The 14,778-nt window shown below is 43.2% G+C and overlaps 1 protein-coding gene and 1 pseudogene across 1 annotated transcript; one reads left to right on the top strand and one right to left on the bottom strand.

The window, feature by feature from the left end:
• Positions 1 to 4,940: 4,940 nt before the first annotated feature.
• On the top strand, positions 4,941 to 6,668 carry LOC4323875 (acyl transferase 7-like). Its single transcript, XM_015764531.3, has one exon. It carries the CDS (start codon positions 5,065 to 5,067, stop codon positions 6,376 to 6,378), a length of 1,314 nt encoding a protein of 437 aa, XP_015620017.1. The 5' UTR covers positions 4,941 to 5,064; the 3' UTR covers positions 6,379 to 6,668.
• Positions 6,669 to 7,646: 978 nt separating this feature from the next.
• Positions 7,647 to 14,721, bottom strand: LOC107279786 (putative disease resistance protein RGA1; annotated as a pseudogene).
• Positions 14,722 to 14,778: the final 57 nt, after the last annotated feature.

The following is a 14,778-nucleotide window of genomic DNA, read 5'->3' as shown; positions in this document are numbered from 1 at the left end:
AGGACCCAAAACAGTACACTGAACGGACCAAGATAGAGGATAGGACCAAAGGGGAGGAGAAAAGAGAAGAGAGATGAAGATAGTATATGATGACTTACATGTGGGTCTCGCTTTTTTTCCTTGACTATGATGCCATGTAGACGTTAAGTGGGATAAATACCCTATCAATGCGACACTCAGGACGAAACTGCCGTTCAAACCGTTCGAGGAGGTAATTGGTTTGGTTTTTATAGTTGAAGGAGCCTATATACCCGATTTTACGGTTGAGGGATACGATTCGACCTATGGCAATAGTTGAGAGACGCAAAACAGACTTATTCTTAGAGTCCGATATTGGGTGACACAGAATTGCAGCCCATCTAAATTCAGCACCCAATTCTTTTGCACTGCCATTTGCCAAAGAAATATCATTTTACTCCCTCAAACTATTTGATTAGATCATTTAACCCCATTAAAATACGTTTGGCTCATTTTACTCCTAAACTATTGAAAATGATTTACCCTACTTCCTAATAACTTTGATTTTTAACCATTTGATCCTTTTGAAAAACTTACTCCATAGATAAACCCTTAAAAACCCTTATTATAAGAATGAACTCTTTGCGCAACGCATTCATCGTTGCCGTGGTCCACTATGTCAGCACCAATGACGTTGGCATCATCCCCCTACCGCTTGGTGGAAGCCAAGTTACTTGTGTGAAGGGGAACAGTGCTAATGCCAGTGGCGCGGAGGACCTATTTATTAAAAAAATAAAAAGGACATATTTATAATAAATATTTTTTTACAAATAGGTCTTGCCTATTTATAATAGGTCCATTTATATAATAAGTTTTTTTTATCTATTTGTAGAATGAGTTTTCTAAAAGAATCAAAATGTGAAAAATTCAATCCTAACAACATCTCTTTTTCCTCTCTATGTAAGCTATATTTTAAACTACAATTTTGTAGAGCCGTAGATGACACCATCATCAAACTTCATCAGTCGTTTTCTTGAACTTTAAAATCATGATGTTTGAATCAATTCTTAGGTACTTCCAACCTAGGCAAACAGTAACAAAAAAAACTAAAAAAATGCTGAGACGTTAAGTTATATACATGCATACATCATCATCCTACAAAAATCATTGCAAAACAGGGAGTATTATAAAAGGAGTAAAGGATAAATACATAAACCGTTTTAGGGTAACGAAAAATGGTTTAGAGGATTAGGTGCTTCGGTGAAATAACTTGACTAAAGCAGAATATACCTTTTTTCCAAACATTTCATCATGCTTATAAGTCAACTTATGAGAAAAACCAATATTTTTTTCGTTTGGCTTTTTTAAGTTATAAGTTACTCATACACTGTCAAACTAAAGCTAGATTGGAATAACTTTTTTTCCTTATGTGAAGTGGAAGTATAACTCCATCATTAAATTTAAGGTTTTAAAGCCACCATCTTATAAAAACATATAATCCAAAACGTTAGCTTAAAAGCGTAAGGCTAAACAAAAGGACCTCAATGTCAAACACTCAAATTTAATTACTGTACATGCTAAACGCTGAAACTTTTGACTGAACAACACCAAAATTACGCTGTACATTTATACATGCATTCACACAATCATTTAAGTTCAGTCTTAGACATTGCAAGCCCCTGTGTTAGGGGCAATCTTGTTTAGCCTTTTATATAAATAGCGGCTGCTTTTCATTGTGCACAACAAGTAGTTAGTTGGGTTAGGCAGCAATCCATCCAAATATAAACACAACAATATGTGCATGCATGCATGACATATATAAGTCATTGGTAGGCAAAGGCATAAAGTGATCTCACGATCGTCAGGAGCCATCAGCTACAGTCTCTACTAATTGTGGATTCAGAGCAATGAACACATGCATGAATGAATAACAATAAGCAGCCTCAGTGCCATGACAATTTTCACAGGATATATGCATGCACCAATACGCATACACTGAATTATTTGAGCCTGAATGATTAATGTTCTCTCCACTGCATGAGACGAAATGTCAAACAATGTCCTAACTCCTAAGTTTGTGCTGACTCCATTAGCATCTCCTCTTTGCATATGCATCCATGCATGTGTTAAATGGTAAAGTGATTAGCTAGCTTGAGAATAGCTAGTGGGTGTGTGGATGTAATAAAGTGAATGGCTAAGATTAGCTAGCTAGCTAATTACCTTTTTGCAGTGGGAGATTGATAGATAGATCTTTCTTGGCAACTGCTACTACTTATCCGCAATATCTGTATTCACAATGGTCGATAGTTCGACTAAATCACATTTCTCTCGAAGTTGCAGGTTTTGCAGTGTTAATTAACAACGAAAAAGTATTCTGAAAGTGCGAAATATAATGAAGGATCACGCAGACCATTTGTTTAATCAGCTGACCAGATAGCAAGCACTAACACAGCTGCACGTACTTTATGATGAAAAGAAAAGGAGAGGTGACAATTTTATACACAAATATCTGTAAGCGTAAGCTAAACGTAATACACCTAAACCTGGCTGTATTTAAGAACTACAAATTGATTGATGACTAGATATTTAGACTATCATATTTTTGCAAAACACAATCTATCAATGATTAGATTGCGGTTCGTTTCGTTCGTTCAGATGCGCCATCATTTCAGGGAGAGAACAGGTGGATGGCTGCATATATATGCAACTAGCTGCATTTGCCATCTTACTATCTCACCAACCATTTCCTCAATGTGTCTGGCTCTCACGTGTTAAATATGAACAAAAAATTAAAATGATTCGTATCTTGACCCTTAGCCTGTAATAGCAGCCGCCAGCGCCACTGATCATTCGGAGGTTGTTTGGTCTACCAATACATTATTCAGAACATGAAGAGATTACACACCAACAGTCCAATTTGCTACTCCAATAAAGGAGGGAGTATATCGCATAGTTCAATTATAACCAGCTAATCACTAATTAATCAGTGCAGACTGTGTGCATGTTTAGTTCAACTCAAATTATTACTTACTGATGAAAGATCAATCTGTAACATGCTGGGTCATCAAATATTCACAATTGACTATATATGCAGCCGACGACGACAATGGTCATGAGACTACTGAAAACATGCCTGAATATGACAAAAAGGAGTGAGAGCTCAAAATCTTTTGTCTTCTTTGGTTTAGTTATTTTCTGGCCCACACGTTGTCTGAATTCTTTATCCAGCTAGCTTCTTCAGAGCTGACCATTATTGCATCATTGGATGCTTAAAAAGAAATTGAATTGCATGCATGCATATATCCGAAAACGTGTGAGTTTATCTGTTCATCCAACCACTTTCAGGGAAAAGCTGCATACATGCTCCATGAAAGACAAAGCGAAAGGTTTCTTGATCCAAAAAAGCTTCTGATATGATGGCCTCCATCTACCGAACTTTCCTGTTCAAACAATCCCTTTTGCAGTTTCCTTTGCTCTTTCCCACTGTTTATTCACATCAAGATATCTCTCTCCCTATGCACTAATGCTTAATTTCCATGCTAATTTATTTGATGCGTTATAATTGTGGAGTCAGACATGCGGCATTAAAACATTAAAATACTGAAAACTATGATCATAATTGATAAATTACGATCAAAGTTACACCTACATGTCGATAAATTTTGCTGCTACAAAATCAGTCCACCGGCTCAAGCTGGCTCGGTTTCAAAAAAATTAAAAATAAGTCAAAGTATATGTAGGACATACTCACAGACCTGAAAGCATTTATTATGATCAGTATTAGCTATTGGACCAGAGGAATTATATCAGTAATTTGGTGGAGTTGGTGGACTTTACGCGTGTGGTATATATAAATCTCGTTAAGAAGAATAATTAAAGACATGTGAAATTGGTACAAATAAAGAATCTGGAGTAATTCAAATGTTAAAAAAATATATTCTCGAAGATACGCCCAATCCAGACAGGAGGTTAATCAGAACTAATAATAATTAAGCTACGCAAATTTAATTCCGCTGTCGGTCAGTCAAGCTAGATCAAAGCTGCGAGCTTACTATAAGCATGCACTGCAGCATATCTGCACCAAACTAGACCACTGCTATTCCTTTTTGGTTTTAAATTTGTTGTAAGCCAAGTTGTCTCTCTCGATCCTGATTAGGAGTAACTAATTCACCACCTGCTGCTAATTGACAAGTTGTCTAATCAGTCGATCTGACTGTTTATCGGTTTAGCACTCGCTAATCAGTTTGATTTGATTTGATTTTGGATGACCTGGTCCATGGACCTGGTAGCTTTCGTGCTCTCAATGTGAAGGAACATGACGTACTTCATCACCTTTGGAACGCGTCTCTGTTCGATCTGAGTCTGAATCATGAGCTTATGCCTGATTGAGAGGTTTCATCGGATTGAAAAAGTGAAATATGATGATGAAATAAATCTATATTTACCCCTGTTTTACCACTGGGCGATCAGATTTTTTTTTTTCACATATCAACGGTTGCAAACAGAGAGTATTTTAGAGTACATTTTTGTTGCAGATTTATTAGACTGTGAAATGTGAAATCATTTGTCATGCTCACTGATTTAATTTGAAATCGTTGCTCCATTTCACAAAAAAAGGCCTTTATCCAGACAATTATGAGCATAAAACAAACATAAATTCAACTTTATAGTACAATTGCTTGTGATAATAATTAATTTGACCTATTAAAAAAAACACTGCTAATTTGGAGATAGAGTCCAGAGTCTATGGAGCAGGAAGGAAGGGTTCAGACTTGCTTGGAAAGCACATCTTCCCCTACCTTTGACCACGACGCTGGAACTCACACGAGCAGGAAATCTCTGACAATGGCAGGTGGGCCCCACCCCGACTCCTTCCTACCCACGGCCGACTCCCCTCCTCGTCACCACGTTGTCCATTTGATCCACCATTTCCCAAATCCAAAACACCTATAAATACCACTCACCCTCCTTGCACTCCAAACAAGTCAAATCAAACCAACCATTTCAAACCAAAGCAAAGCAACGAGCTAGCAAGGGCAACAACAACCACCCCTCTCCTCGTCTTCGTAGTTGGTTATTCCTCTCAGCTACACCATTTTGTTAACAATGGCGGCCGCCAAGTCCGTCGAGCGGCTCGGGCAGCGGCGGGTGGTGCCGGCCGAGCCGACGCCGGCCGGTCCCCTCCGTCTGTCGTGGCTCGACCGCTACCCTACCCAGATGGCGCTGATCGAGTCGCTCCACGTGTTCAAGCCGGCTCTCGATAGGGCGATCGGCGGCGATGACGTGGCGGTTGGGCCGGCCCGCACGATCGAGCGGGCCTTGGCGAGGGCCTTGGTGCATTACTACCCCCTCGCGGGCCGGCTCGCCTTCTCCGACTCCGGCGAGGTGTGCGTGGACTGCGGCGACGCCGGCGTGTGGTTCACGGAGGCGGAGGCGAGCTGCAGCCTCGAGGACGTGGACTACCTCGAGTACCCGATGATGGTGCCCAAGGACGAGCTGCTCCCGCCGACGCCGGCGGGGGAGGAGGAGCGCGAGCTCGTGCTGCTCGTCCAGGTCACCGCGTTCGCGTGCGGCGGCTTCGTCGTCGGGTTCCGGTTCAGCCACGCGGTGGCGGACGGCCCCGGCGCAGCGCAGTTCATGGCCGCCGTCGGCGAGCTCGCCCGCGGCGCGGGCGGCGTGTCCGTCGATCCCGTGTGGGGCCGCGACGCGATCCCGGACCCCGCCGCCGCCGTCATCGGCAGCCTCCCCGACCCCGCCGGCGCCAAGCGCCTCGAGTACCTCGCCGTCGACATCTCCGCCGACTACATCAACCACTTCAAGAACCAGTACAACGCGGAGGCGCACGCCGCCGCCGCGGGCGTCGCCAGGTGCTCGGCGTTCGAGGTGCTGATCGCCAAGGCGTGGCGGAGCCGGACGCGCGCGGCGGGGTTCGAGCCCGACACCACCGTCAACCTCTGCTTCGCCATGAACGCGCGCCCCCTCCTCCACGCCTCCCTCCCGCGCGGCGGCGCCGGGTTCTACGGCAACTGCTACTACATCATGCGCGTCTCCGCCCCCGCCGGGAAGGTGGCGGGCTCGTCGGTGACGGAGGTGGTGAAGATCATCAAGGACGGGAAGCGGCGGATGCCGTCGGAGTTCTCCCGGTGGGCCGCCGGCGACATGGCCGGCGGCGACCCGTACCAGATCACCTCCGACTACCGGACGCTGCTGGTGTCGGACTGGACCCGGCTGGGCTTCGCCGAGGTGGACTACGGGTGGGGCCCACCGGCCCACGTCGTGCCACTGACGAACCTGGACTACATCGCCACGTGCATCCTCGTCAGGCCCTGGGCCCACAAGCCCGGGGCCCGGCTCATCACCCAGTGCGTCACCCCCGACCGCGTCGCCGCCTTCCACGAGGGCCTCCTCGACCTGAACTGACGCCGCCGGCGGCGAACCTGGACTCGCCGGAGGCCGGGAGGATGGGTGGATTAGCGTCGCGTGATTAGGTGGGGGTGATTACTACTGATGATTAGATGGGTGGTCGTTGTGTGATTAGTGGGGGTTGGTAACTGAATTGGATTGGATTAGTTATTAATACGGAAGCTCGTGGGTGGAGCGTGGTGTGGGTGTGGGTGATGTAAGCCTGAAAATAAGCAGCTCAACTCCTGAAAATCGGGGGTGTTTTTGGTTCATCCATTCAATTGAATTTGGGTTGCATTTGATAACAATCTTCGAATTGTTGTGTTTACGTTTACGGCGTTGTCTGAATTGTGTTCCCTTCTGTCCGAAAGGGACAAAAGCGGCAGAAAATTCTCGTCAGTCACTCCGTTGTCACAGGGAGATTCAGATCTATTAAAGTTGGATTGCATTTCATCTAAAAGTTGGATTTTTTGTTGCATTTGGTAAGAAGTTTCAAATTCTGAATTGCTCCATTCTGTGCAGCAGTTTGTTTGTCAGTCACTTTCAGACAGATTCAGTGTCTCCTGGATCTTCAGACTTCAGTTGCTTGGTATACTGAAACATCAGCTACTGCTTCAGATCAGCTGGCATGCAAATGCATGCGTGTGTTGAGGAAAAAAACACGAGCAGCAAGCATGTTATTGGATCGTGATTGCCTCCTGAATTTGACCTCCAGGTTTAGTGGGCACGGAATCCAATCTGACTGAACCCATTTTTTCTTCTTCTGATGAACTGTCAGTCCAGTTCCACTGGTCTCCCTCTTTGATATTGTTTCCCAAGTGGGCTTAATATCAAACACTTCATGAAGAGATATTATGCACATATATTTGGTGTAAAATTCTTAAGCTGATGAGCAGCATCAGCAGGCTGGCACACTGACTCACATTCCTCAGCAGATGAGTCCTATACAAATGATAAATCTGTCAGCTAAACTGTTTTCAGAAACTATATTTTGCATGCTCTTCAGTCTTCAGGGTTGCAGACTTGAACACTTCAGCTCGCTGGCTGTATTCTTTACTACTTGACAGGTGCTATGCCATCTAATTTTTTTAGATAATAGAAGCTCTGTTGAACGATCAATTATATCCAGGTAATACAACCGTATCGAGAACAGGCTGTTTAGAAACTCATGTATTGTCAAGTGCACTAAAATGGTCTGATCAGTTTTGCTCCAAATTCCAGAAAGGAACCAAATTTTCTTGGGAACGCCTAGCTGCCTGCAGAGACCGAAACAAAACTATTGGCCATTTAAAACAAGACCGAATTAACATTCATGATTAGAAAAGCCAGTTTGAATTCGATTGATCTACTAGCATAGAGTATAGTACTAGCTCCACTGATTACAAAAAGAACTGATCATGATCAAGCATTAAAAGATGTTATCTTTCATGTGTTTCCCAGCATTAACGGTTCTGCAGGAGCAGCTTCTGGAGTATGGATGGCTCATCCTTTTGTCAGATAGTGTCCGGTCTCTGGGTTGGTTGATCCTGCATTTCTTCAGGATCAGCAGCTGCCTACTGTACTGGTTTAGCATTTGACCGCCACAAGAAGCGGATCAAGATTCCAAGAACCAACGTAAATAAGGAACACATGGAACAAAACATCGCCACTGGGATTTGTTTCTTTCTGACCACATAGAAAAACATCAAGTTGAAGCTAGCAGCAGCCCTAGTTAATTGATTCATCTATCGGCTGCAGAAACTAAATAATTCACTTTATTCTGATGCCAGATAATGCTAGTCTAGTATAGTTAGTCAGTTACACTATCTGAAAAATCTGAAGAAGTGCTTCACTGCAGTTCATTGCTTACCTTCGCGGCAGTCAGCAATCCTTCTGCATCTGAAAGTTCAGAGGATACTGCTTCTATCAAATAATCAGGTAGCATAAAATGGATCGAACGGCATATCTTATTTACTAAAGAAATGTCTAATTCTCGAAAATTATATGGTCATGGAGGGGAGCCTTTCTCATAGATGATTTGGCTAGTTCTTTCATCCTTTTCGATATATGGAAATCTGCGTTCTTCTGAACAAAGTGAAGTGCACATACTGTATTTTGTTTTCGATGATAGAACTGAATATAGCCTCACATCGAAGATGTATCTGGACAAGAACACATTACACTGCACAACCTGAAATACTCCTAGTAAATATGAGCACAGAAAAAAAATTATAGAGTTGCTTTATTACTGAAAGTAAACATATCAAACCAGTAGTCACTACTCACTACATTTGTTAGAGGTCATTGGAGAAATCAATGCTATGCCAAAATTGTTTCCCTGACATGTGCGATTTTGTGCTGGTCAATCCCACCTTCTACGCACTTGTCTCTCAACAGGTCACATCCAGCAATGAACAACCTTTCCAGTGATCCTGGCAATCCCAGGTGTGGTAGGGAGTCTATGCTCTCACACGATGATAAATGCAGGCTCTTCAGGGAGGAAATCTGGTGCAGCGTTGCAGGCAATGAGCGGAGATATGAGCATTCACTGAACACGAGTGTTTTCAATGAAGTCAGTGTACCAAATGCTTGCTCCTGCTCTGGAGTTAGGCATATGGTTTGCTGATCCGTGTCAATCATCAAATATTGAAGATACCCAAGTGTCCTACAAATTGGCATGGTAAGGAATGATAAATCATCAATATGCAGTCTTTTCAGTGAGGCAGTAATTCTGAGATGTGATCCCTCTGCCTCTTCGACGAGATTTTTCCATCCCTCCATGAACTTAGGACTTCTTAGCACAGTCAGTTCTGTTAGATGGATGAGAGTTTTCATACATTTCAATGTCGTGAGCTCTAGGCAATCTTCTATAATCAGGTAATCCAGTCTTACCATTGGGTTCAGCTCAAGGGAAGTAACCTGGGGGCAGTCCTTTATTGACAAGCAGTCAAGAATGCCAACATTTGATAAAATTTCATGTAGTACATCCTCAGATATCCCAGAACCGCATATCTTGAGTTCACTGATGTTAGACAGTGAGGATCCAGAATCATCCATAGTCGTCGATACCTCAGAAATATCATGCTTTCCCTGGCCTTTCAATGGTAGTACCATGAAATTATCACAACCTGGTATGCTGAAACTCTTGAGGCTCCTCAAGTTATGAAATGGCAGAAATAATTGTCTTTCCAGCACCAAATCAGATATGCCAGAAATTACAATCTCTTCATCATTCAACTCCATGAGAGAGATTATCCCTGCATTTTTCAAACTTATCCTTGACAACGTTGAAGAATGTGGAAGTGGAGGCAATTGATCCAGGCTAGGACAGTTTTGGATGTCAAGCATTTCAAGGCAAGGGAACCATTTGTAGTTGACTTGGTCAGACCATTGCTCAACAGGTAGCATCTGCAAGCTGGGACAGTCCATGATGGTCAATGTCAGCAATTTAGGAAAGAAGCATTCTTTCTCAACCCCACACCATGATCGCCACTCTAGCATGTTCTCAAAATGCAACTCTTCTAAACAAGGGAAACCCATTAAAGAGCCACTTCCATAGAGTTCAGGACCTATGCTTAGGATGGAACCCATACCAGTGAAATGAAGTCTCCTTAGATAAGGAAGCTGTCCAAGAGGAGGAAGCATTTCCCATCCGGAGCAATCATGTAGGTAGAGGGACTCCAAGTATTTGGTATGTAAATCCGTAGCTAGCCATGTTGGTGATGTAGAGCCTCTATAATTTATTATCCTGAGATGTCTGAGATTTGGATGGGGTTGAAGACCCTCAAGAACACTTATTTCTACGTCACTGCTTCTACTTTTCAAGTTGCTATTCCAAAGTAAATTTAACTCAACCAGGCGGTATTTTTCTCTTACTCCTGAATTACTTGCTTCTTCCTTGTTTCTTACGTTCTCAAGATCCCCAATGGCAAGAGATTGCCCCATCTCCCGTAACTCTTTTAGCTGCTCGATACTAAACCCATTTCCCTTTCCAACATTGAAACAGTCCAACTCCTGTAGGCTGGTCAGCTTCCCAATGTAAGAAATACCAGCATAACCAGCAAGCAACTTGCTTGAAGCATCAACTAATAGATGTCTAATGCTAATGAGATTGTTAACACCAGTTGGCAATTTAACAAGGTTCTTGCAAGATCTTACATCCAGTACCTGCAAATGGCAAAGCTTGCGTACTGATTCTGGCAACTCAGCGATGTCTGAGAACCTGAGATCCAAGTACCTCAAATGTATCAAGTCACCAATTGTTACCGGAAGGGCTTCACAGTTTATATGATGTAAGCATAGCATGCGGAGATTAATGATTCTTCTGTAGTTAATAGACATGTTCCAAAATCCATCATCAGATGCATCAGACAATGAAATTGTTGGAGAATCCATAAACCATATGGTCCTTAGATTATTCAACTCCAGGGGACGACCAGGTGGTCTTCTCTCAGGTAAACTTTCATTGCTCAGTGATCCATACTCGATCAGCGAGAACTTATGGCGGAAAAATTTAGCATGGTCCGGAGAAAGGAAATACAAGTGGCGGACCACATCTGGGATACCTTCAGGCAAATTATCACTGGTAGTGAAGCACTCATCTTTAGATAATGAACTTGCAAGGTCATGCAATAAGTCGTGCATTCTGTAAAGGTTGTCATTTGATGAAACTTGGAAGAATGAAGCAGATGCCAATTCGTATAGGTATTCCCGTGCTGTATCCTCTAGTGTTTTGTCTCTCCTCATGCACTGAATAAAACCATGTGCCATCCAGGAAAATATTAGCTCCTCTTCACAGAAAGAATAGTCCTTGGGGAATGCTGAGCAGAATACAAAGCAACGTTGGATGTTTGCAGGCAGGTGTTGATAGCTCAAGAGAAGGACTGGCATGATATCTTCAGGTCCTTGTCTCAGCTCCCATAAGTTGCTGTCTAATATACTCATCCAGTGCTCTGTAGTAAGTTGCTTGTGCAACAGCTTTCCAATAGTCTTTGCAGCCAAAGGTATACCATTCAGCTTGCTTGCTATTTTCCTGCCAATCAAATTCAGATTATCAACCATATTTGCATCCCCAAATGCGTTTTGTTTGAAGAAAGACCAGAAAGGACTGTCTTGTAACCCTCCAAGAATGACTGAAGGAATTGTGCCAACAGTATTAGCTATATTGTGATGCCGAGTTGTGATTATGATTTTGCTCCCTGGTGTCCCAGATGATAAGGGGGCACACAACAGTTCCCAGTTACTGCAGGACCACACATCGTCAAGAACAATTAGGAATTTCCTCTTCTTGAGCTTCTTCACCAGCATGGTCTGAATGTTGTTTAAACTGAGCGAACTGATAAACTGATTATGTCCTTCTTCATCTATTGATTGAAGTATGTCTATGGTTACCTGTTTGACATCAAGAAATCCAGACACACATGCCCATGCCCTTACCTCAAAACAAGTGATGGTAGCTAGATCATTATACACATACTGCACAAGGGTTGTCTTTCCCACACCACCAATGCCTACAACTGGGAGCACCAAGAAGCTCTTGTACCTATTTTGAATATTTGAAAACTTTGTTTCCAGGAGTATCTTTACAATGGTGTTCTTCTCCTCATCTCTGCCGTACACCTCTGGTTCAGTCAAGAGTGAGCTGGTTTGTCTTGAGTTTGGAAACTTTGGTTGCTGCATATCATCAGCTACCAACTTCTTGAACTGAGCAACACGCTCAATATGGGCGGTAGCTCTTTGTAGACGATCGGAAATGGATTTCATCTTGCAAGAGACTGAATCCCAGTCACATGACACATAATCAAAGGTTGGTCTGGCTTTTTTGAATGGAGGGAAAAGGGAGGAACCTGAAATTTTAGTAATGCATGTTAAAAGGTGATATATGATTGGAATTGTATATGATAAATGAAAAGGTGATAAAATCATGAGCTACCCTAGGTCATCCTAAGCTTAAATGGAAAGAATGCTGCAACTAACTGAATAATCACAAAACTGTGCACCTTATTAGTCAGCAAGGAATGTTAAAAGTTTTCTATCGGTTTAGAGTCGTCTTCTCATCAGCTGTTAGTCATCCTAGGCTGCAAAATATTTTTGCAGATGCCAACTTCTCCAAAGAAAATGAAGGACATATGAAATCAGTATTATGTGTTGTTTACTTCACATATCGCCTTGCTATAGTCCTTTCAGGCATGTTTGGCAAGAGTCCATCCTTTCATTTGTACTGAACATTTTGTTTCTTATTAAAGAAAATGACATGCAGTCTGCCTTCATGTTCTCAAAAGAAAGAAAAGTTGTGAATAGTATCACACACAAGAATCTAGAATAGCCCCAACATTTATTATGTCTGTTCTTGCAGTAATCCAGCACTTGTCTTGCTCATTGCCTAGTGGCCCATAAAGACCTATATAATCCAAGGTAAGTACTTGTAAATAAGTTTCATCTAGTCCAATCCAGTCAATAAATTGTATGATCTCAGTATTTCCACTATATGCTACAAAAGTTACCAAATGATTGGGCTGTACTGCTGTATAGTTAGAGAATTCCTAGTCTTTTTTAAGCATAGTGATAGTTCCTAAGTTTCAAGAAACATATCGAAAATCTCGAACATATTTACAATTCAACCCAATTGAATTTCATCCAAAAAGTTGAACATAGATGCCTGATTCTAAAGAAGTTCAATTTCTTTATCTCACATCTAAGTTTAGTGGAGTCAAAAGTTCTCGGAAGATGAGTACCTGGCTGGTCAAAAGTGTTCCGAAGAGCTTTAGGAATTGATAATCCAATGCTAGCAGCAAGCTTGTTTTCGCTTCTGTTGTCCACTATTTCCATAAGGCGAAAGTAGTCTAACTCATCAAGCACATCCTCTGCATCATAAGCTGAAGACTTCAAATCCCAAACTAGTTGCCAGATGCCCTCCTCCATCACAGGACTGCCTTTCAGGGTCATAAGTATTGCCTTAGCCATATCAAGCTGACGACAGAGGTTTTGAAATTCACCTCCTAAGTTTGCACGATCTGCCCACTGCTCTAACTTGGAGCTTAGGTACTTGTCGAAGATTACTTGCATGAATATCCCAATTGTGCTCCCAATAATCCCTGAATCCATGGCAGGCTGAAGCGAAGAGGGCTAGAAGATGATTCCTTTATCTGTATGTGTTGTGTGCTATGGAGATCGAGTTTACAAGATAATCATTGCTTGCAACCATGTCGAGCAAGAAAACAAGTCCACTACCCAAGTCAACAAAACATAAGGTAGTATCATAAAGAGCCAAATAGTGATAAGACAGCTGGCTAGTTGGGTGGTTGGATCTAACTTGTAATAGAAAACTACTGTGCTGACATGGACTTATGCTGAGACCATGTAGCCAAACAGGCTTGTGCAGTATGCTGGAATTTAACAGGTGCATGCATGACAGTAACCATCAACTAATAGAAACTTCTGCCGTATTCAAACTTTTCAAGTTAAAAAGATGTTTTTTTCCCTTTTTTTAATAATGCCATAGTCAAGCTCGTCATTTTCATTTGCTCCTCAGTATTAAACAAAGTGGACCCCCTTATCCCCAATATGGACTGCCTAGTCGATCCGTCGAAGTAATTCGAACTCAAGAACAGAAAAAAAAAAGGAGAGAGAACTGCAATTCAGAATATCTCCCTTATAGTGTTTTTTTTAGGGAATACGCAGAAGACTACTTGCACACCTTTGTATTAAGAAGAAATTGCAGGATACAATGGTCGAATTTGTCGGGATCGACTTACCCGAATTGATTTAACTACGCGCCACGGCTACAGCGTGCAAATCTCCCCTAGTATGATACAAGCATGACATTATGGTGCTACTAACAGCTACTATCGTCTCCTCTACACTACGCCAGGCGTACGACACGCTTCATGAATGAAACTGAGGTAATAAATGGTGAAGAAAAGCCATGCGAAAACTCATGAGCTCGAATGCGCTTAAATCTGATTATCTGAAGATGACAGAACGATATCCGTACCTCATCACGAGTCGAATCCTGCAGAAACTCCGCCTGAAAATTAGCCTCGAAAGGTCTTTGAGGCAGTAGCGCATGTGAACCGCCGCCGCAGATCGATCTGGACCAGCTGTCCTGCTCCAAGTGACTACGAATCAGGGATTCCACAATGGAAAATGCAGCCACGCGCGCGGCGCGGGGAGGGAGGGAATACCTCACCTCGGAGGGGAGGTGCCACGGCGGCTTCGACGGCGACCCCCCCCTCGGCGTGCTGCTCCTACGCGGCGGTGGCCGGCGGGAAGAACCTGGGACCTGGGAGCGTACCTGTCGGTAGCCGGCCGCCGCCGCAGCCGCCACGGCCCACGGGGCCGGGGGAAGGCCCATTCCGGCGACGCGGCGTCGGCCTTCCACGTGAGGGCCCACCTGACAGTGCGAGAGGCTTTCTTGTAGGAATCCGTATCAGCTGCAGT

Source organism: Oryza sativa, chromosome 1, assembly GCF_034140825.1.
Source record: "Oryza sativa Japonica Group chromosome 1, ASM3414082v1".
Taxonomy (NCBI): domain Eukaryota; kingdom Viridiplantae; phylum Streptophyta; class Magnoliopsida; order Poales; family Poaceae; genus Oryza; species Oryza sativa.
This window is presented reverse-complemented; position numbering and strand designations above follow the sequence as displayed.